The 20888-nt window shown below is 59.3% G+C and overlaps 1 protein-coding gene across 7 annotated transcripts in view; it reads left to right on the top strand.

Annotated features, from left to right (window-relative positions):
• The window catches only part of HSPG2 (heparan sulfate proteoglycan 2), a 171952-nt gene that overhangs the window by 119883 nt on the left and 31181 nt on the right, over positions 1-20888 (top strand). For 5 of the 7 annotated variants that reach the window (XM_065574960.1, XM_065574962.1, XM_065574964.1 and 2 more), the window contains 18 exons: positions 4206-4341; positions 6394-6545; positions 6909-7047; positions 7741-7880; positions 9907-10045; positions 10919-11070; positions 11856-11991; positions 12915-13066; positions 13463-13589; positions 13973-14124; positions 14522-14660; positions 14835-14986; positions 15383-15521; positions 16163-16314; positions 17528-17666; positions 18731-18882; positions 19280-19418; positions 19843-19986. In XM_065574960.1, coding sequence (XP_065431032.1) covers positions 4206-4341; positions 6394-6545; positions 6909-7047; positions 7741-7880; positions 9907-10045; positions 10919-11070; positions 11856-11991; positions 12915-13066; positions 13463-13589; positions 13973-14124; positions 14522-14660; positions 14835-14986; positions 15383-15521; positions 16163-16314; positions 17528-17666; positions 18731-18882; positions 19280-19418; positions 19843-19986 — 2581 coding nt within the window. Of the gene's footprint in view, positions 1-4205; positions 4342-6393; positions 6546-6908; positions 7048-7740; positions 7881-9906; positions 10046-10918; positions 11071-11855; positions 11992-12914; positions 13067-13462; positions 13590-13972; positions 14125-14521; positions 14661-14834; positions 14987-15382; positions 15537-16162; positions 16315-17527; positions 17667-18730; positions 18883-19279; positions 19419-19842; positions 19987-20888 lie in introns of all 7 variants that reach the window. The other 2 variants (XM_065574961.1, XM_065574963.1) reach the window with 1 other exon arrangement.

The raw sequence follows: 20888 nt of genomic DNA on the forward strand, positions 1-20888 counted from the left end.
CCCCCACCATGGGGGGGCTGCGTAGGGCACCCAAATGGCTAGGGATGGCCCATAACTTGGGTACCGCTGTGCCCCCTTTACTCTCCAGCCTGGGCTGTCTCTCTCAATGCTTTGCTAGTGACAAGCAGCAAACCCCTCTGGGCACTGTTATTTCTCAGCACAACAGGATGTGGAGCCCCACACCCAGCTCTATTGCATGAATGCCCCTAGAGCCACTCACAAATCACACAGGGAAAGGCACCAGCCAATTCCCTCCAGCTCTCCAGCCTTGCACCCCAGAACTGTACCTGACCAGTATATGTTTATTACCCAATCCACCCCTCCCTTGATGTGGAGAGGGCACACACTAGCCTTTGTAAACTGAGCTGAGATTTCCCAAGCACTTGAAGCAAAACACATCATTTTAGGTAAAATATAAAACAGATTTATTAATTAGAGAAAGATCGATTTTAAGTGATTATAAGTGTTAGGCACAAAAGGTCACAGCTAGTTACCAAAGAAAATAAAAGGTAATCACACAGTCTATATCTGAAACCTTATTACACTAGGCAGTATTTGGATCAAGCAGTTTTGTCACCCCACTGGATCATACAATTCTTAATACACTGGCTTCTCCCTTGAGCCTAGGACCAGTCTCCTCAGTTGAAGTCTTTGTCTTCCCAGGGCTCTTGTTGCTTCCAGCGTAGGTGGGTGTCACAGACTCACAGATCATGCCCACTCTTGGCCCCGTGCGGTCCGTGGGGGGAACCCCCTTCAGTGAGACAGCCCTTCTTGGGGGTCCACTCTCCCTCGGGGGTTAAGCCCCTCCACCTCCTGGAGCTGCATTTCTCTGAGCCTTAGCACACCTGTCTCTCGCCGTGGGCCCCCTCAGGGAGTCCACTCGCTCTGAACCTCCGGGGCCTCCACTCCCAGAGGGAATAACGCCACCCTGTTCTCTAGACCGGAGTGACTCTCAGCCAGCGTAGAACAGGAGGGTTTATTGAGCATCTGAACACAGCACAGGAAACTCTCAGGGCCCTCAGGCCTGGCCTCCCTCAGCACAGTACATCCAAGTCTCCCCTGCATCTAGGGGGGCTCTGCCTGCTCTCTCTCTCTAGTCCCGAGCCCCCCTGCTTACCAGCTGGGCATCTGAGATCCCCGGCCCCAAGCCCCGCCTCTGTCCATTGTCTTCTCTCCAGGTAAACATGGTTGCCTGGGCCTCCTCTCCCCTCTTCTGTCCTCTGGCCCCTCTGGCTGGAACCGGCCGGTCAGGTCACCAGGGCCCTCTCTTTACAAACCATTGTCCTCCCACTGTCCAGAACAGGCTGTGAGTCCTGAGCTGGACCTCCGGGTCGCCAGGTCACCAGTCGCTGGGGTATCCATTCTCCAGGCCATTGTCTGGAGCCCCAAGTTCCATCGCCGGTCCTCTGTAACAACAAACTCCCTCTCCCATCACCTCATTAAACCAGTAACACTCAGGGAAACTGAGTCCCACCCCCTCTGCATGCAAACCATTGAAAAAACAGGGGGAAAAACAAGAAACCCCCCCCACTTCGTCACATCTCTCCCCCCTTCGAGTCTGAACTGAGCTGGGTCACTTAGCCAGTGACCTGGGGAAGTTCAGGGCTCCCGCCCCATCATAAAGCATCGACTATAACATTGGCACTCCCCCTCACATGGACCACCTCCATATCATACCCCTGGAGGAGAAGGCTCCATCTCAGCAGCTTGGCATTAGCTCCTTTGATTTGGTGCAGCCACGTCAGGGGCGAATGGTCGGTGTACACGGTGAAGCACCGCCCAAATAGATACGGCTGCAGTTTCTTAAGGGCCCACATCATGGCCAGGCATTCCTTCTCTATGGCCGCATAGTGTTGTTCCCGGAGCAGCAGCTTCTCGCTCAGGTACACAATGGGGTGTCTCTCCCCCTTAGTATCAGTGTGCATCAGTACCGCCCCCAGCCCTGAGTCCGAGGTGTCGGTGAATACCAGGAAGGGTTTGTTAAAATCCGGGTTTACCAGCACTGGGCTTTGGATAAGTGCCCCCTTCACCGCACAGAGAGCCCTCTGACACTGCTCGGTCCAGACCACCTTGTCCAGCTTTCCCTTCCTACACAGCTCCGTGAGGGGAGCTGCCAGGGAGCTAAAGTGGGGGACAAACATCCAGTAGTACCCCGCCATCCTAATGAAAGCCTGGACCTGCTCCTTAGTCTGGGGAGCGGGCCAGTCCTTGATGGCCTCCACTTTGGCCTGCTCCGGCTTCAGGTGGACGCTTCCCACCTTGTGGCCCAAGTATGACACCTCTGCCATCCCCACCTTGCACTTTCCAGGTCAATCCTGCATCCTGGAGGCGACCCAGCACCCTCTTCACCTGGGACACATGTTCTTCCCAGGTCTGGCTAAAGACACAGATATCGTCAATATACGCCAGAGCAAAGCCCTCCATCCCCCTTAGCAACTGATCCACCAGGCGCTGGAAGGTGGCAGATGCCCCCTTGAGGCCGAAAGGCAGGACCAGGATCTCACAGAGCCCTATTGGGGTGTGAAGGCAGATTTCGCCCAATCCTCCATTGTGTGATGCTTGTGCAGCCCTATTACAGTATTGTAAATCCCTTGTTTACAACTCCACTGCTGATTAATAGTCGCATAACACTCCCCAGGGACTGGGTCACCACCTAGCAATAGAGACTCTCAAACTTACAACATAGCTCAGTAACAACCATACAGCAAAATCTCATACTAACGATTTACAGATTTGGACAGAACAGTGGGTTTCAGCAGATCATGAGCTTTCATATGATATTTTACATGGCATGTGTGTTGGGTTGGGGCCTTTGGGGTGTCACCTTATGCCACTGAGTCAGCCTATTCTGCCAGCCTGGGCCCCCTTTACCTGGCCTGGCTGGGCTAGGCTCACAAGCCTCTTCCAGCCAAGCACACAGGCAGAGCCACGCCCAGCTGCACATAGAGACAGAGATCCGCTCTGGGAAGATTCAGCTTTAGGGGCTTGCCCCAACGCTGGTGCCCACTCCCTTTAAGGGGTACAAACCCAAAAGTTTTATGAAATTTGCCCCCTTCCTCAATGTGGAGGGAGATATGCACAACTTCTCCCCCCCCCCCCCCGCCCAATTAGAAATTACAAAAACTGGGTTATATTATAAACAAGAAATAAGCTTATTAACTACAAAAGGTGAATTTTAAGTGAATATCAGATAACTGACAGAACAAAGCAGATTACTGAGCAAATAAACCACAGTACCAAGCTAAGTTCAATACACTCAAGAAACAGGTTACACAGGCAGGTTGCAAAGTTCAGAGTTCCAGTTATATTTCTTTTCAGACTGGACCCCTGTCTCAGTCTGGACTCCCCCGCTGCGTTGCCTTCAGGTGGCGTTTGCAGTCTTTCTTCTTGGGCAGACAGGCCCTGGAGAGGAGTCCTGTTTGCCTTCCTCCCCACCCTTCAGTAGGATTTACATAAGGCCAGAATCCTTTGTTTCCAAACTTGACCCCCCTTCCCTCACAGTGGAAAATTACGAGGAGTCCCAGGTAATGCTTAGTGTGAGGTGACAAGCCCCCCGCCCCTGTAATATCACAGCGTCCAGGAGTCGGGGCAGTATGGAGTGTCCCCAGGAAGGCCGAGCTTTTCACAGCTGATGGGCCATTCGCCCTGTCTGGCTTTTCCATCGTTCTACCTGAAGGGTTAGCAGGGGGCGTCACCCAAAGTAGCATAGTTGAAATACAGATACACAGTCAATATCCCTAACTTCAGATACAGAAATGATGCAGGCATACACACTGGATAATCGCATTCAGTAAATCATAACCTTTCCAGTGATATCTCACATGAGCCATCTTGCGTAAAGTATATCTCAGTTATGTCATAGTCATATCATAAGCATATTTTCATAAAGAATATGGAGTGAAACATCACAGCATGCTTGTATGAAATAGATCATAATTATTTGACGGGGTGAATATGGGGGTTCCAGGGTGCTCCAACTCCCTCACAGGCCCTGTACCACCCAGACAAACCGCCAGTAACCAAGATGGCCACCCAGGAGCCCCTTTCCCGCTCAGCTGGGCACTGATTAACGGTCACCTCAGCGGGGCCTGCTGCTGACCCCGCACTATGGGAACGGAGTCCCAGGTGCCCTCCCCTCTTCCTGCACACTTGGAGCATGTGCCCCTGAGACCCCAGCCCTGACTGCTCCCTTGCTGTGTTTGCAGTCCCGCTCGGAGCGCACCGACATCGCCACTCTGGTGATCCCCTCCATCACGGCCGCTGACAGCGGGGTCTACCTGTGCATCGGGACCAGCCCAGCCGGTGTCGGCAGCGCCAGGATCGAGGTGGTGGTGCTACAAGGTAGGGGCCCAAGGACAGACTTTCACTGCTAACCACTAGGGATGTGCCGGCCGACTGGGCCACCTGTGGCGCTGCCCTGCCCCATGCTGTGCAGCGCAGCATTGGGCATCACCCATGTGCCATCCAGCTGGGGGGGGTGTACCTCCCCAGTGCCCAGGGCATGGCTCAGGGAGGGGGGCAAGGCCCCTGCCTTTTAGCTCCTGCAGCTTCTCTCCAGCTGTTGGTACTGCCAGGACTTTAACAAGAGGCTCCCACCGAAAATCTGCTCCCTTAGGCTGGGCTAAGAGGAGAGGGAAGCAGCTGTGGGGGTCTGCCCCCAAGAAAGGGCTCTGCACTGATCCTGCAGACTAGCCTGTGCTCAGCACAGGCATGTAGCCCTGCCTCCCTCTAGTGGCCAGACCAGTGAAGAGCTTTCCAAGTGCACTGTTCCCCTGCAGGCTGCTGGAGCTGGGTCATTAGCTCAAGCAGTTGATTGTCTGGCTGTGATATCCCACGACCCCGGTTCAGTCCCTGCAGGGACCCATTCAGGAGCATTGCCCAGCTTGTCTGTGGGCTCCTGCTGTGGGGTGGTCTCTGGGGTATTAACCGGTTGCACTGGTGGAGTCTGGAGTCACTCTGGGGTTGCTGAGCACAGAATGTGGCTGCCAGGGTAAGAAGTGAGACTGGCAAGTATTTGGGGCTGTCGTGCTGGGCCTGATAGGTCAGGTGGTGTTGTCCCTCTGCTCCCAATTGGTGGAACTAAGGCTGCAGGACTGAGCTCTGGGGGCAAATGCTTCAGGGAAGCCAGCTCAGTCTCCCCCCTGCGAGTGGCTGGGTGGATGTTTGAGCTTGTGCTAGTAAAACCCCATGGCACAGATGCTTGTGTGAAAGGGGTGTGAGCGTGAGCAGGCCCACACGGAGCTGGCAGCATGTCAGTGGAAGGGGTGCTGGCCCCTGGCCAGGGCTGGCTCCAGGCACCAGCCCACCAAGCTTGTGCTTGGGGCGGCACCTGGAGGGGGGCAGCGCGGTGCTCCGGCTCCCGCCTCCGGGGAGAGCAGAGCCGCGGCGGGCTCTCCGCCCTCCTCCCGGCGCTCTGGCCACGGGGGAGAGCAGAGCTGCGGCGGGCTCTCCGCCCTCCTCCCGGCGCTCTGGCCGCCGGGGACAGCGGAGCCGCAGCAGGCTCTCCGCCCTCCTCCCGGCGCTCTGGCCGCCAGGGAGAGTGGAGCCGCGGCGGGCTCTCCGCCCTCCACCCGGCGCTCTGGCCGCCACTCCGCCTCCCCCCCGGCGCTCTGGCCACCGGGGAGAGCGGAGCCGCGGCGGGCTCTCCGCCCTCCCTCCAGCGCTCTGGCCGCCGGGGAGAGCGGAGCCGCGGCGGGCTCGCCGCCCTCCTCCCGGCGCTCTGGCCGCCGGAGAGAGCAGAGCCCCAGCCTGGCTCTCCGCCCTCCTCCCGGGGCTCTGGCCGCCGGAGAGAGCGGCGCCCCGGCCAGGCTCGCCGCCCTCCCCCCGGCACTCTGGCCAGTCGGGGAGAGTGACCTGCGGCCGGGCTCGGTGCCCTCCCCTGCCGCGCTGGGGGGAGGGGCAGGGGGCGGCGGGAGGCTTTTTTGCCTGGGGCGGCAAAAAAGCCAGAGCCGGTCCTGCGCCTGGCCCAGCACTGATCACAGAGCGTGGCTCCCAGCTTGGGCTGCCATGATCCCACCCCTCAGGGAGGTTCTTGGTGCTGCCACCAGTGCACTGTGGCACTTGAAACAAGTGACCAAGTGGGAGGTCAGCCTGGGTGAGTAAATAGATGAGATCAGCCGGAAAAGGCCAAGCATCTCCAGCAGTTGGCCTACAAGACCCCAGCACAGCCAGCCCCCTCCATTGCTAATGCATTTCAACTGCCGGGCCCACCTTTCTGCTCTGTGGCTGTGCAGCACCTGGCATGCGGGGGCCTGTCCCTGACAGGGCACCTGCAGAGAACGCTAGGCTGCAGTAGCTAGGCATGGTGATGTGCAGGCTGCATTGTGTGCCCTAGTAGACAAGCTTAGCCATTGATCTGTGCTAAGCTGATTTACCCTGTTCTGTCTCTTCCAGCCTCGGTCACGGCGCCCACCATCCGGATCGAGGCCTCATCGTCTTCCATCGCTGAGGGACAGACCCTGGATCTGAACTGCCGCGTCACGGGCCAGGCACCAGCCACAGTGATGTGGTACAAGCGGGGGGGCTCTCTGCCGGCCAGACACCAGGTACAGCTGTAGGAAATCAGTGTGACTCCATGGACAGCTGTGGAGCTGCACCAGTTCACACCAGCTGGGGATGCGGCCCGTGGCACTGCAGAGCCCCTGTATGGACTCCCTCGGGTCCTGGCACAGATGCTCATGGATCCCAAGGAGGCTTTTCCTTATCCCAGGTCAGGCGGGCAGCTGTGTCAGTCTCTGAGAAAAGGGAGATGGGAGGATGCAGAAATGAGAGGCCAGTAGTTGTCAGGCTGAGGCCCAGCGAGTCCCTGGGATCTCCGGGGGGCTGGGCAGGGGACGCAGTGGGGCTGAGGGTTAAGCTCAGGGCTGTTTTCTTCTCTTCCCCCTTGAATTCCCTCATCTCCCTGCCAGGTCTCCGGCTCCCACCTACGCATCTCTCAGGTCTCGGCGGCCGACTCGGGTGAGTACGTCTGCCGCGTGAGCATCGGTGCCAGCTCCCGTGAGGCCTCCATCCCAGTTACTGTCCAGCACAGCGCCGGCTCCCCACATGGTAAGTGTGAGCTGTGTGTGCTGGCTGGCCTGGGGGCAGGAGCTCCCTGTGCTTGCTCCCCTAGTACCAGGGGTCCCTGTGGCCAATGCGCTGGCATCCACTGGGTGAGGGATGGCTCTCACCCGCTGCGTCCCCAGGGATGTGCTTTCCAGACCCTGCCTTGCCCTTGGCAGATCCTGCCTTCCACACCCTGCCCCTGCACAGGGCAGGTTTCGGGGCCACCATTCCCCTTCCATAGGTGAGTGGAGGAGTCTGTGCAGACGAGTGCAGGCTGCAGGGAGTGTGCCCCAGGGATCTGCTCTCAGGGACGGTTGCCCTGGGTGCTTTCTCCAGGGGTACCAGCCTCGCAGTGGCACAACCAGGCAGCACAGGGGTTGCTGTGGGGGGTGTGTGTGGAAGTTTCTGCTGATCTCTGGGGGCAGGAGACCCCCACAATGTATCTGCCCTGGAGGGCGAAGGGCGGGCCGTGGGCTGCCTTCTTTCCCCTTGGTGTTGCCCTGTGGTCTGTGCAGCTGCCTTGCCAGTCCTGGGAGAGCTGCGCTCTGACCCTGTGGGGCTGCGGGCCAGGCAGGTCATTTCCATTGCTTTACAAATCACTTGAGGGTTCTTACCATTCCCCCAGCCAGTGCTGCTCCAGCCTGGCTTTTGGTGATGCTCCGCTCTTGGCTCTACCCCCCCTCTCTGTTCTTCCAGCCCCCCCCATCCACATTGAGTCCTCCTCCTCCGCCGTCACTGAGGGACAGTCCTTGGACCTGAACTGCCTCATCCCGGTCCAGTCGCCAACCACAGTCATGTGGTACAAGCGGGGGGGCTCCCTGCCGGATGGCCACCAGGTATGGGGCCATGTGGGACCACGGGGGGCTGGGGCTGGCACTGGGGCTGGCGCTGTGGCCTGTGCCCGCTCTAGTGTGGAGCTGGGCTGAAATGCCCAGGACTCAGCAATAGCTGCTTGGGGATTCCTTGGGGAACCAGTAAGTCCACAGCGCCGCCTCCCAGTAATGTAGCACCTGGCACCATTGTCCAGCTTACCCACAATACCTTGCTCCGCATGCTTCCGGGAGAGTCTCTCTGGAGTCCTGCCCCAAGAGGTGTGGCATCATAGAGGGGGAGGTTACCGTTGTGACGGGTTCCCCCCGGGGTGCCACCTCGAACTGGGGTACCACTGAGCCCCCCAGACCGACCAGCCTGGGCTTCCTTTATACTGTACTGCTGCGACAAGCTGCCCAGCCCATATACACCCAGCTGCAGTTACTAGGGAGCTTCCCAGCTACTTAGACACGCACCCCCTCTGGAGTGTAAACCCAAAATGATACCGTCCTGTGCTGCACAGGGAACTGTACAGCGTCAGCTCATGAAATTCGCCCCCTCCCACAATGTGGAGAGGAATATACAATAGCTTTCTGCCCCGAGTTATGAATCCCACACACTGGTTTTAAACAAAGCAAAACCAAGTTTATTAACTACAAAACGATAAATTGTAAGTGATGATAAGGGATAGCAAACAGATCAAAGCAGATTACCTAGCAAATAAACAAAACCGCCAACTAAGCTTAATATACGACATAGATCAGATGTGAACAGCAGATCCTCCCCCTAAGTGATGATACGAGCAGGCTGCAGATTCCTAAGGGGAAGCTGCACTACCTTGCAGCTTGGAGTCCCCAGGTGTTCCATTCATAGGCTACAAATCCCTTTAGCCTGGGTCCAGCACTTCCCCCAGGTCAGTCTTTGTTCCTCAGGTGTTTCCAGGAGTCTCTTTGGGTGGGGAGTCTGTGAAGAACCACGATGATGTCACTCCCCTGCCTTATATCGCTTTTGCATGTTGAGGGAACCCTTTGTTTCAAAGCTTGGTTCCCATGCAAGTCAGTGGAAAAATACTGATGTCCCAAGATGGAGTCCAGCACCAGGTGACCTGGTCACATGTCCCTGTAGTGTCACAGCAGCCATGAGTTGGAGGCTGTCTGCAGCCTCCTCAGGAAGGCTCCTCAGGTGGGAAATAAGCTTCTTCTAAGGCCTGTTGGTTTCTCTACTGGCCCTTCCCCACCGAGCTTTTCAGAACGAAAGCATCTTGTCTAGTGGGCGTTCCCCAGGTGTAAACACATTTGTAATACAGATACATAGTCAATATTGCTAACTTCAGATACAAAAATAATACATGCATACAAATAGGATAATCATATTCAGGAAATCATGACCTTTCCAATGATATCTCACATGACTTGCCTTGCATAAAATACATCATCATTATGCCATAATCATATCATAATATCTATGAAGAATATGGGTGCAGTGTCACACCTGTGTCCCTGGGCAGCCCTTCCCTAGCGCCCCTTCAGGAAAATCAAACCAGCGGCACCCCCAGCCCCACTCCCCGGCCATGTGTGGGTGGAGGGTGATACATTCTTGTGTAGGCCTCTTCCTCGCTGGTCCTTCGCCTGTCCCCAACCCACACGCCCTGGGAAAGGCCAGCCCAGATCACCATGCTGTCATGGAGCTAATGGGGCAGCGCAGCCTGGCCTCTGAGTGGGGGCGCCCCCGGCATGATGAAGCATCTCAGGCTCCCTGCAGACTCAGGCCGAGCCTGCCTCGGTGGCACTCAGGTCATGCTTTCACGATTTTCTGTGCAACCTTCACAGCAAGAGACTGACTCTTTTAGCTGAACTCTGGAGAACCACTGCGAGGTGGGTCCACGCCCCCACCCCCACCCCGGCTAGTCCTTTGCCCCACACGCTGGGGGAGGCTGCTTTGGCTGAGGGACGCGGGCGTGGGGTTAGCTCCCCCAGCGGCTCCATTCCGCTTGCCAGTTCCATTCTCTTCTCTCACAAAGCCCCATTGCTTTCCTGCCCCGTTCCCCGCCAGGTCTCCGGCTCCCACCTGCGGCTGGTCCGGGTCTCGGTGGCCGACTCGGGTGAGTACGTCTGCCGCGTCAGCACCGACGCTGGTATCCAAGAGGCCTCCATCATCGTCACCATCTACCGCACCACCGGCTCACCCTACTGTAAGTGAAAGCAGTGCCTGGCACGGTGCAGCCCTGGGCTGGCCTGGAAACCCTGGCTCAGGCATGACCTCTGGCCTTAGGGTTCAGGGCAGCTGCTCCTCTGCCTTGCTGCCAGCTGGGCCCAGCAGTGCCAGCTGGGATGCATGGGGCGGGAGGGAGGGGGGTGAGGAGGTCCCGCCGGGGGGAGGAGGGTTAGGCCAAGGCATCTCTTGTCTCCCAGGAGACGAGCAGAGCAGTGAGGAGTGGAAGGAATCTCCTGGGCTGGCCGTGGCCATGAAACAGGCTAACCACCCCTGGGCCGGGGGGCTCCGGCCTGCATCTAGTAGGGAGCTGCTGACGAGCAAGTGAGCTGCGGTGCTGATCTCCCTTCGCACCCCAGAGTGAAAGGGAGGCCCGTTTGTGCTGCTGGAGGGGAGGTGATGCTCCAGAGAGGCTGCACGGCCTGGGCATGGAGAGGGCTCAGGAGACCTGGGTTCTAGCCCCACCTCTGCCCTAGCTTACTTCCCCTCCCTGTGGAATGTGCCTTGGGTTCCCCCTGTTTGGCCAGCGCTTTTCCCCGTCCTTCGATATTTGCAGCTGGAAGGAGCTTCACGGCCCGGTGCCTGGGAGCAGAGGCTACTGGCCATGAGGCCAGAAGCTCAGAGCACAGAGCTCCCACGTGCCAAGCAGGAGGCGCAGCCTATCAGCCGCCTTGGCCTCTCCTGAAAGTCAGACCCTCCGCTCTTCAGGCTCTGCTGACAGAGCTCCTGCTCCGGCCGTGGGGGCTGGGGGTGGACTAGCCGCGTTGGCAGGCTGTTTCTATCTCCCAATTCCTCTGCTATGTGAGGGGACCTCTCCCCCAGCTCTAACCCCCCTTCCCCCTGGTTCCTCCAGCCTCGGGTGTCGAGCCCCCTGTCCGCATTGAGTCTTCCTCGTCCTCCATCGCTGAGGGACAGACCCTGGACCTGCACTGCCTTGTCATGGGCCAGGCACTAGCCACAGTCACGTGGTACAAGCGGGGGGGCTCCCTGCCGGCCAGTCGCCAGGTAGGAGATCCACACGCCAGACGTGATTGGGGGTTCCTTGGGGCCAGGGAGAGTGGGTCTGGAGGGATTGTTTGCTGCAGATGGGCCCATCTCTGGAGGACGTCCATCTCCCTCCAGAGTTATCTGGTTCCTCACCTTGGCACCCTGGTTAGTACTTGGCAGCTCCATGGGGAAACTGCCCACGTCTGCCATAGCCCAGTGCTGCAGTGGTGTGGGAACAACCTGTCACGGGTCCACAGGCTGGCACTCTCTCATGACTCGGGAACAGTTCCTGGGGGGCCCCTTCAACACATCAGCCCCTGTAGGGTCACACTCAGTCACTGAGGCCCACACACTAGACAGAGGATGGATCACGTGATGATTACTTGTTCTGTTCATTCCCTCTGGGGCAACTGGCATTGGCCACTGTAGGAAGACAGGAGACTGGGCTAGATGGACCTTTGGTCTGACCCAGTACGGCCTTTCTTATGTTCTTATACAAAATACTATGAAAAACTCCCACTCTGTCACATGCATAGCTCCCGTCACCCCGCCTGCGCTACCCACAATGCACTGCTGCTCCCAGGGCGGCAGGGCAGTGGGACTCAGGTTGCTCTCCTAGGAATGGCGACCGGCAGAGCCCTGGCTAACAGGCTGGAATCGTGGCAGCCCTGGTGCTATGGGCCCTTGTGGGGGGAGGGTCGCCCCTCCTGCCCTGAGGAGATGTTATCAGAGCCTGGATGTCAGGTGGGAGGTTCATCCCTCTCTCTCCTTGACTCTCGCTCTCCCGGCTCCTTGCCCGCCAGGTCTCTGGCTCCCACCTGCGCATCCCCCAAGTCTTGGCAGCCGACTCCGGCGAGTACGTCTGCCGCATCAGCACTGGCACCATGGTCCAAGAAGCCTCCGTCATTGTCAGCGTCAGCAGCGCCGGGTCTTCCTACTGTGAGTCCAGGCAACAGACAGCGACGGCCGGACTTCCAGTGTCCCACAAAGGGTGGCTCTGTACATCCGTGGCAGGCAGCCTGGCCTAGTGGACAGAGCACTGGACTGAGGATCTGGGTTCTGTGCTCCCTCTGCTACTGACCTGCTAAATTTCTCTGTGCCTCAGTTTCCCCTCCCTTTTTCTGTTTAGCTCTTCAGGGCAGGGCTGTCTCTCACTCTGTGTCTGTGCAGCGCCCGGCACAACGGGCCCTGATCTCAGCTGGGCCTCGGGTGGCTCCTGCTATGAACAGTAATGATGATGAGCGCGTCCCTCACTGCTGAAGGCCTGTGTGGTGATGGCTGCTGAGGCTCCTTTGTGGGGAAGAGCCCCCTCCCCCACTGTGGGCTTCCCTCCCCATGGAGCATACCGGGGTGTTGAGCAGGCACTTGGCTCAGGGCAGAGGCAGGATCGGGTGCCACCAGAGACACTATTTAAAGTGGGGATGGGGGCACGTTGCAGACTCCGCTCCGGTTTCCCCAGCCTAGCCTGTCCCATGGGCACTAGCCTTGGGAGAGTGAGCTTTAGAGGCAGCCTCCCCTGTATCTGCACAGTTGAGCTTTGTACCCCAGAACACATGGCTGAAGCCCTGCATGTGGGGAATCCAATCCCCTGCCCTGCCTTGGGATCTAGGGGGAGGGGAGGGCAGCGTCCTGCTTGCCTTCAGTGCAGGGGCATCCTGCAGGGATCAGGTTGGGGGCCGTCCCCTTTGAATTTCAGAGGGAGAGAGGAGGGGTTCAGCTCTGAGAACATTTCCTACCTGGGGAAGCCCCATCACTGGGCTGTTTACAGCTGGGGTGGGCTGGGACCGTCTTGGCGTTGGGGTATGAAATGCCCTGAGAATTTGCTGTCAGCCATGCCCACCCCCTTCTCTTGGCTCTTCCAGCCTCGGACATCCACCCCCCAGTTTGGATAGAGCAGTCATCATCCTCTGTCACTGAGGGACAGACCCTGGACCTGAAGTGCCTTGTCGCGGGCCAGACATCAGCCACAGTCATGTGGTACAAGCGGGGGGGCTCCCTGCCGGCGAACCACCAGGTAGGAGAGTGAGGCTGGGCTAGCGGGCAGGTTCCGTCCAGGTTCCCCTGGGTCTGAAGGATGTGGCTATTGGGTGAAAATGGCAGCTCTGGGAATGAGCTGGGCTCTGTCCTGCTGCGGGCTGGCTCCACGGGGCTCCCAGTGCAGTGGCAGGACCCCTAGTCGAAAGAGCAGAGCTGGGAGCGGCATTCTCATCGCTGGCGGCAGAGCAGTTGGGGGCTGGGAGCGTACATGGATAGGAGGGTGAGTCCTGCTCTGCCAGCTGACCAGCAGGGGATCTGGGAGCAGCAGGTGCAAGGCCAGGCAGGCAGCCCCATGCCGTGTGATGCAGGGGTCAGAGGACAGCGACCTGGCTTCCCCTCTCTGACTCCGGGCTCTCCGTGACCCGCCCCCCAGCTCTCCGGCTCACACCTGCGGCTGGTCCAGGTCTCGGCGGCTGACTCGGGCGAGTATGTCTGCCGCGTCGGCACCAAGGAGGCCTCTGTCATCGTCACCATCCAGCAGAGCAGCAGTATCTCCTATCGTGAGTTGTGTGTGGCCACCGTGCTCTCCTCTTCCCCAGGGCGGAGGAAGCTCGGTGCCCTCTGGGGATGTGCCTCTAGTGGGCAACCCTGAGCACCCACAGGAGCTGCCATCCAAGGGGAGATCTCAGCCCCCCAACGGGGTGACTAGAATTGATGGGGTGGCTCTGAGCTCCCAAAGGGCGAGGTCTGTGGGTGGTGGGACAGGCCCCTGGGGAAGCGGCTGGAGCCCTGAACTAGACCAGACAGGGCATTCAGGAGCTCACTGCCGGTGCTAATCCGGCCCCAGCCCTGGGAGACCTGCCCCCACAGCTCTGCTCCATCTCTTCTCCATGGGAGGGAGCCAGATCCCACAGCTCCAACCCTCTGCCCTTGGCCCCTCCAGCCTCAGGCATCACCCCACCAGTGAGGATTGAGTCTTCCTCGTCCTCTGTCGCCGAAGGACAGACCTTGGACCTGAACTGCCTCGTTGCTGGCCAGGCGCAGCCCAGAGTCACATGGCACAAGCGGGGGGGCTCCCTGCCAGCCAGCCATCAGGTAGGAGACATGGGGGGCCTGGCAGCATTTCCAGAGGGCGTTTTCTGGGCCTTGGACTCCCTTTGCCCTCCCAGGAGGGGGGTCTCGTCCCGGGGGTTTCTGGGATACCGTCTCCTCCCGACCGGGTAGCGGGACTTGGCTCCGGTGTCTTGGGGAGCGGAGATACAGTGAGAGGAGGAGGGGCCCCCTGGGCCAGGAGAGCTCAAGGGAGCAGAGCTGAGCAGTCCTGCTCAGGAGACCCAGCGGGAACAGCCCCACCCCACAGCGCAGAGCCTGGGGAGGGGTTGCCCGGGGCCAAGGGGAGGGTAAGGGAGTGGAGGGATCACTGACCTCGCCAGCTCCCCATGCATTCCTTCTTCTCATGGACCCTTTCTCCATGTGATTCGCTGCCCGCCAGGTCTCCGGCTCGCGCTTGCGCATCCCCCAGGTCTCGGCGGCCGACTCAGGCGAGTATGTCTGCCGCGTCAGCACCGGCGCCATCACCCAGGAGACCTCGCTCATCGTCACCATCCAGGGCGGTGCCGGCTCCTCCTACTGTGAGTGTGGCCTGGGCTTGGCTGCGGGCACAGGGATGGTCCGGGAAGCAGGAGGGAGCTTTCTGATGTCCCAGCCTGGGCTGTAGCCTCATGCACCCTGCGGGGTGATCAAAGCTTGGCAGGGCACGTTGAGTCCTTCGCCATCTCTGAGCTGAGCCTCTTCTCCCCTTCCAGCTCTGGGCGTCACCCCCCCCGTGAGGATTGAGACCTCTTCCGCGTCCATTGCCGAGGGACAAACCTTGGACCTGAACTGCATGGTCGCAGGCCAGGCGCAGCCCAGAGTCATGTGGTACAGGCGAGGGGACTCCCTGCCAGCCAGTAGCCAGGTACGGGGGCTCGTGGTGGCTGGGAATTGATGGCCGTAGCCCACAAATTCCCCCATGCTCCTGGGAGCAGCAGACCCATGGGATTTCCTGGCTGGGGCGGCGACGGGGAGAAGGTTGATGCCCTTGGACAATGAAACGCACAATAGGCAGCAAATGCTTTGGAAACCAAATGCCTGGAAAAGTCCGTGGTGTCTCCAGTCCTACCTCAGGAGGAGCCACAAGGGCTGCATGGGGGCTGGGAGACGGTGGGGGTTGGAGACAGTCCGTGCCAGCCTTGTAAGGGCTTGTCCCACAGGCAGGGCTGGCTTTCCCAAGGAGCCCAGCTCCCCGTGGACCCCGCCTGCCGAGCACAGCTCTCCTCAATGCCTCATGGCCTCTGCCCTCTCTCCCCGCCAGGTCTCCGGCTCCCGCCTGCGCATCCCCCAGGTCTCAGTTGCCGACTCGGGCGAGTACATCTGCCGTGTCAGCAATGGCGCTGGCCCCCTGGAAGCCTCCGTCATCGTCACCATCCCCCGCAGTGCTGGCTCCTCGTACCGTACGTCTGGGCAGGGTGGGGCCCACATGTGGAGGGGCCAATGGGAATGGGACTCAGTGCCAGGGGCCGACACAGGCAAGGGGCATGGACCCAGCGCTAGATTGTATAATCCCTCCCAGACTGTATCCTGCCCATCTCCAGGGCCCTGGCCTGGCTCCAGGCATAGCAGGGGCGTCACATAGGAGTACACAGGCCAGGAGCCCATGGGGATCGGGGACCCCGGAGTGGTGAGGTGGGCACTGTGGGCTGAGGGATGGGGCCAGGTGGGCGCTATAATCCTAGGGCAGGTATTGGAATCCACTTTGGCTAACCCCAGTGCATTGTGGGAGGGCACAGACCCTGCCCCAGTGCTGGGTTAGCCATGTGGGGCAGGGTCCGTGAGGGATGCTCCCCGGGCTCTGAGTGCTGGGGTCTGCACAAGGAGGGGAGCCGGGGGCGACAGGACCAAGGAAAGAAAAGGGCGCGCTGGCTGCATGGCGGGGGTCCAATCACCTGGGGGGCCTAGCGTGAAGTCCTTTGGAGCTGGGCGTTGCCCTGGGAACCTTGGCCCCTGCCTAGGGAGATGGACGATGCTGCCTTTGCTCCTTGGCACCATGATGCAATGTTGCACCCGGCGTAACCTTCCCCCTTGGCTCTTCCAGCCTCGGGCCTGGCGCCCCCTGTCCGGATTGAGTCTTCCTCATCCTCCATCGCGGAGGGACAGACCTTGGACCTGAACTGCCTCGTCACGGGCCAGGCACAGCCCAGAGTCACGTGGTACAAGCGGGGTGGCGCTCTGCCAGACAATCACCAGGTACGGCAGCAAGCAGGGAGCTGGGCTGAGCTCCAGGTTGGTTTCCTTGGGTCCTGCTCCTGGGAGGGCTGTGTCTGGAGCTCCCAGACAGAGGAGCTGCCCCAGGCAGGGAGACGGGCTTCTGGGCTTTGCCAAGAGTGGGGAGACAGGCGACTGAGTCACTCCGATCGAGGGAATCAAAGCAGCAGTGGGATGCTTAGGGAAGCAGCAATGGCAGCGATGCCAGCTCTTCCTACCACCGCACCCCACCCTGGGAGCAGGGGGCTCAGGAGTGACTGTGGCTGCGGACTCTGGGAATCAGGCCAGGCTGCTACTTGTTTGCAGCTGACACAAATATCGGGCGAGTGGTAAATAAGAAGAGGCCAGGTCACTGACACAAAGCAGTCTGGATCACTTGGTAAACTGGGCGCAAGCAAACAACATGCATTTTAATCTGGTTAAATGTAAATGTAGTCCTCCAGGAACAATGAATGCTGGCCACACTTACAGGGTGGGGGACTCTAGCCTGGGGAGCAGCGGGGACCATGGTGGATAATCAGCTGAACATGGGCTCCCAGTGTGACGCTGTGGTCAACAGAGCTAATGTGATCCTGGGATGCATAAACAGGGGAAACTCGAGTAGGAGCAGAGAGGTTATTTTACCTCTGTGCTTGGCACTGATGCGACCACTGCTGGCATCCTGGCTCCAGTTCTGGTGCCCACATTTCAAGAAGGATGTTGATACATTGGAGAGGGTTCAGAAAAGAGCCACAAGAAGGATTAAAGGGTTAGAAAACACAATTTATAGTGGTAGATTCAAGAAGCTCAATTTATTTTGCTTCACAAAGGGAAGGTTGAGGGGTGACTCGATCCCAGTCTGTAGGTATTTACACGGAGAACAAGCATTTAATAACGGGCTCTTCAGTCTAGCAGCGAAAGGTCTGACCTGATCCAATGGCTGGGAGTTGAAGCTCGGCACATTCAGACTGGAAATAAGGTGGACAGCGAGAGCAATTAACCACTAGAACAATTGACTAGGGTCGTGGTGGATTCTCCAGCGCTGGCCATTTGTAAAGCAAGATGGGATGTTTTTCTAGAAGCTCTGCTCTAGGATTTATTGTGGGCAGGTCTCATGGCCTGGGCTACCCAGGGGGACAGGCTAAGTGATCACAATGGCCTTGGAATCTATGAATCTATGTTTGTCCTGGTCTGTCACGGACCCTCTCCCTGCCAGGTCTCCGGCTCCCGCCTGCGCATCCCCCAGGTTTCGGCGGCCGACTCGGGCGAGTATGTCTGCCGCGTCAGTACCGGCGCCGTCACCCAGGAGGCAGCTCTTGTCATCACCATCGAGGACAGCACCGGCCCATCCTACTGTAAGTCTGCCCGGCCTGCGCTGACGTGCTACCTGCGTCCCAGGAGAGGCAGGGCTGTGCCCCTGCTGTTGCTGCCCCAGGGGGCCATGACCTCTCTGGCAGGTAGCCAGTCCTCTGGGACCAAATCCCGCCAGCCTTTCTACAGGTGGGTGGGCTTTGGGGAGCCAGGACTGGACATGCCCTAACTCGGGGCTGGTGCCTGAGATGGGAGATGAGTGATCTGCTCCCAGGCCGACTCCCACACGGCTCCCTGCCCACAAGCAGCAGTGTCTGACTTTTGGAATACTAGGAGCCAGGCTGTCCTGGGTTCGAATCCCGCCTCTGCCATAGATTAGCTGCATGGCCATGGGCAAGCCTGCCCCTCTCCCTGCCTCAGTTTCCCCACCTGCTGAAGGGGGTGATGATCCTGACCAGCCCCAAGGGGTTGTGAGCCTTCATCTGCAAAGCGCTCTGAGCTCCTGCCGGGAGGGGCTGGAGGAGACGGGTTGGCACTGCAGGGCAGAGCACAGGAAACAGGCGGGGTGGAAACGCAGTATGGGAGTGTCCGGGCAGAGGGGGAGGCTGGGATTCTGCTCCAATGCGGCAGGCGGGGGGTTCTTGGTAACTTTGGCAGGCTCAGGCGGGTGGGGGGAGCAGCATGCAGGGACCCCTCTCCAGCACAGTGGGGTGATTCTGGGACTGAAAGCCCCTGCTGGAGCCCTGAGGAGGGGAGCGTGAGCTGCCTTGCCCAGCCTTAGCTGGGTCTGGTCCTTCGCTTGCAGGGTGCACCCTTCGCGGGGCGCTGGGAGTGGCAGGGTGGAACTGAGGGATCCTGTAGCCGAACACATCACCTGCCAGCAGAATTAAGGCTGCGGTACAGTTCCCATGGAAGGGCTGGGAGCCGCTTGCCTGGGTCTTTTCAAAGCTGCCTGCACCAGGCCGTCTGGGCTGAGGGGCTCCTGCTCCGGCCGCAGGGGCTGGGGGTGGACTAGCTGCTTTGGCAGGCGGTTCCTATCTCCAATTCCTCTGCTGTGTGAGGGGACCTCTCCCCCAGTTCTAACCCCCATCTCCCATGGCTCCTCCAGCTTCGGGCATGGTGCCCCCCATGCGGATCGAGTCTTCCTCATCCTCCATCACCGAGGGACAGACCCTGGATCTGAACTGCCTTGTCGCGGGCCAGGCGCCAGCCACAGTCACGTGGTACAAGCGGGTGGGCTCCCTGCCGGCCAGTCGCCAGGTAGGAAGCAGCCCAGTGCCCTGGGGCACTTTCTTTCTTTTTCCTGGGGTGTGTGGGGGGATCTTCCCTGGATTGATTTGTCCTGGGGGACAGAGGGAGCTGCTGCTTCAGTCTCCACAGAGCCGTGGCCGGGGCCAGCAGGGCTCTGTCGGTGGCCTGGCTGTCAGCAGGGGTTGGGGAATCCAGGTACGATAGACAGTTGCCAGTGAATGGGGGAGCACTCCCTGACCCGGCCACCCCATGGCTGAGCCCGGCGGCATGGGGAGCGTGCGGGCTGGGGGTAGCCATGGCTCTGGCCCCACAGCGGCTGTCGGAAGTGGGATCAGACTTTCCCAGGGGTTGGCTGCAGACAGACGCTTCAGCCCTTTCTCTCCGACTCCTGGGCTCTCCCCGCCAGGTCTCCGGCTCCCGCCTGCGGCTGGTCCAGGTCTCTGCAGCCGACTCAGGCGAATACGTCTGCCGTGTCAGCACCAGCGCCGGCCCCCGCGAGGCCTCCATCACTGTGAGCGTCCCCTCTGGCACCAGCTCCTCCTACCGTAAGTCTGTCTGGCCTGCTGATAGGTGGGTGGTCCTAGGGCCGGGGCTCAGGGCTCCCCAGGGATAGTCTAACCAGTGACACTCAGACAGGTCATGAGCCGCAAGTGGCTCGAGGTGTTTCCTGGGGCTCTTTGCAGCACATATTAGTAAGCAAGCAGGGCGCTGCAGAGCGCTGTTACCCTGTTATTAACCAACTGCAGTTGATAAAATAATAATACTCGGTTAGTCATTTTGCTGCGTGAATGAGATCGAGATAATTTCCCATCAGACTGTTTCACTCGGAATCTCTAGGGCTCTAGGAAATGAACTGATGGCGTCACATGACTGGGGCTTTTGGGGTAACGCTGATGGCTAATTTGGCTCCTGAACCCCTGAGGTCTGGGTGTCACGGCTCTAACCCCATTTCCCTTCCCTGCCTGGCAGGTCTGCAGAGCCCCATCATCTCCATCGAGCCGCACAGCACTGCTGTGCGCCAGGGCGAGGATGCCACCTTCAAGTGCCGCATCCACGGTGGCGCCCGGCCCATCAATATCACCTGGAAGATGGCCCCAAAGCAGCATCTGCAAGGTACAGAGCGGCTCCTTCTCACGCCAGCTCCAGCTGGCTTCCCTGGAACCGCGCAATGGTTCACTGCTGCCGATGTCCCCTCCAAAAACAACAAGGAGTCTGGTGGCACCTTAAAGACTAACAGATTTATTTGGGCATAAGCTTTTGTGGGTAAAAACCTCACTTCTTCGGATGCATAGAGTGAAGAAGTGAGGTTTTTACCCACGAAAGCTTATGCCCAAATAAATCTGTTAATCTTTAAGGTGCCACCAGACTCCTTGTTGTTTTTGTAGATACAGACTAACACGGCTACCCCCTGATACTTGATGTCCTCTCCCAGTACCCCCACCCTCAGCAAGACAGGGCCCGATATCCCCCCTCCATCACTGTCCCTTGTCCTCTCTCTGCCCCCACTTCTCTCCGAGATCCCATGAGCGCTAGCCCTGCTCCCCCAGACCCACAGCCCCATGTCTCCTGTGGGGCACTCCCATCCCCTGGCCAGGATGCTGGGCAGCCGTGGGCATTGTCCCTCTCCACTGCAGCAGCCGTCTGCAGAGCCTGTGTCCTGCTCCCTGCCTGTGTGGGGCCATGGGGCCTGGACGCCCGTTAGGCTCTGCAGATCTGGAGTGTGAGCGAAAACAGCCCACCCTGCTCTAGCCATGGGTCCGGCTCCCTGGGCTCGCACTAGAGTGAGAGCAAACAGCCTGGGGCAGCGCAGCCTCTCCAGTCCCAGGCTGTGCCAACAGGAGGCGCGGTAGGATAGCGCAGGAACCTGGGTGTTCGGGGTGCGAGGGAGCAGCTCCCAGCTACTCCAGTCCTGGCCTCTCCCAGCAGGGGGCGCTGTCAGTGTTTCGGGTGTTAGGAATCTGGGTTTTCAGCAAGAGCTCCCGGCCCCAGGGGCGAGATCAGCTGTTTGCTCACCT

This window comes from Chrysemys picta, chromosome 21 (genome assembly GCF_011386835.1).
Source record: "Chrysemys picta bellii isolate R12L10 chromosome 21, ASM1138683v2, whole genome shotgun sequence".
In the NCBI taxonomy this organism is placed as follows: Eukaryota; Metazoa; Chordata; order Testudines; family Emydidae; genus Chrysemys; species Chrysemys picta.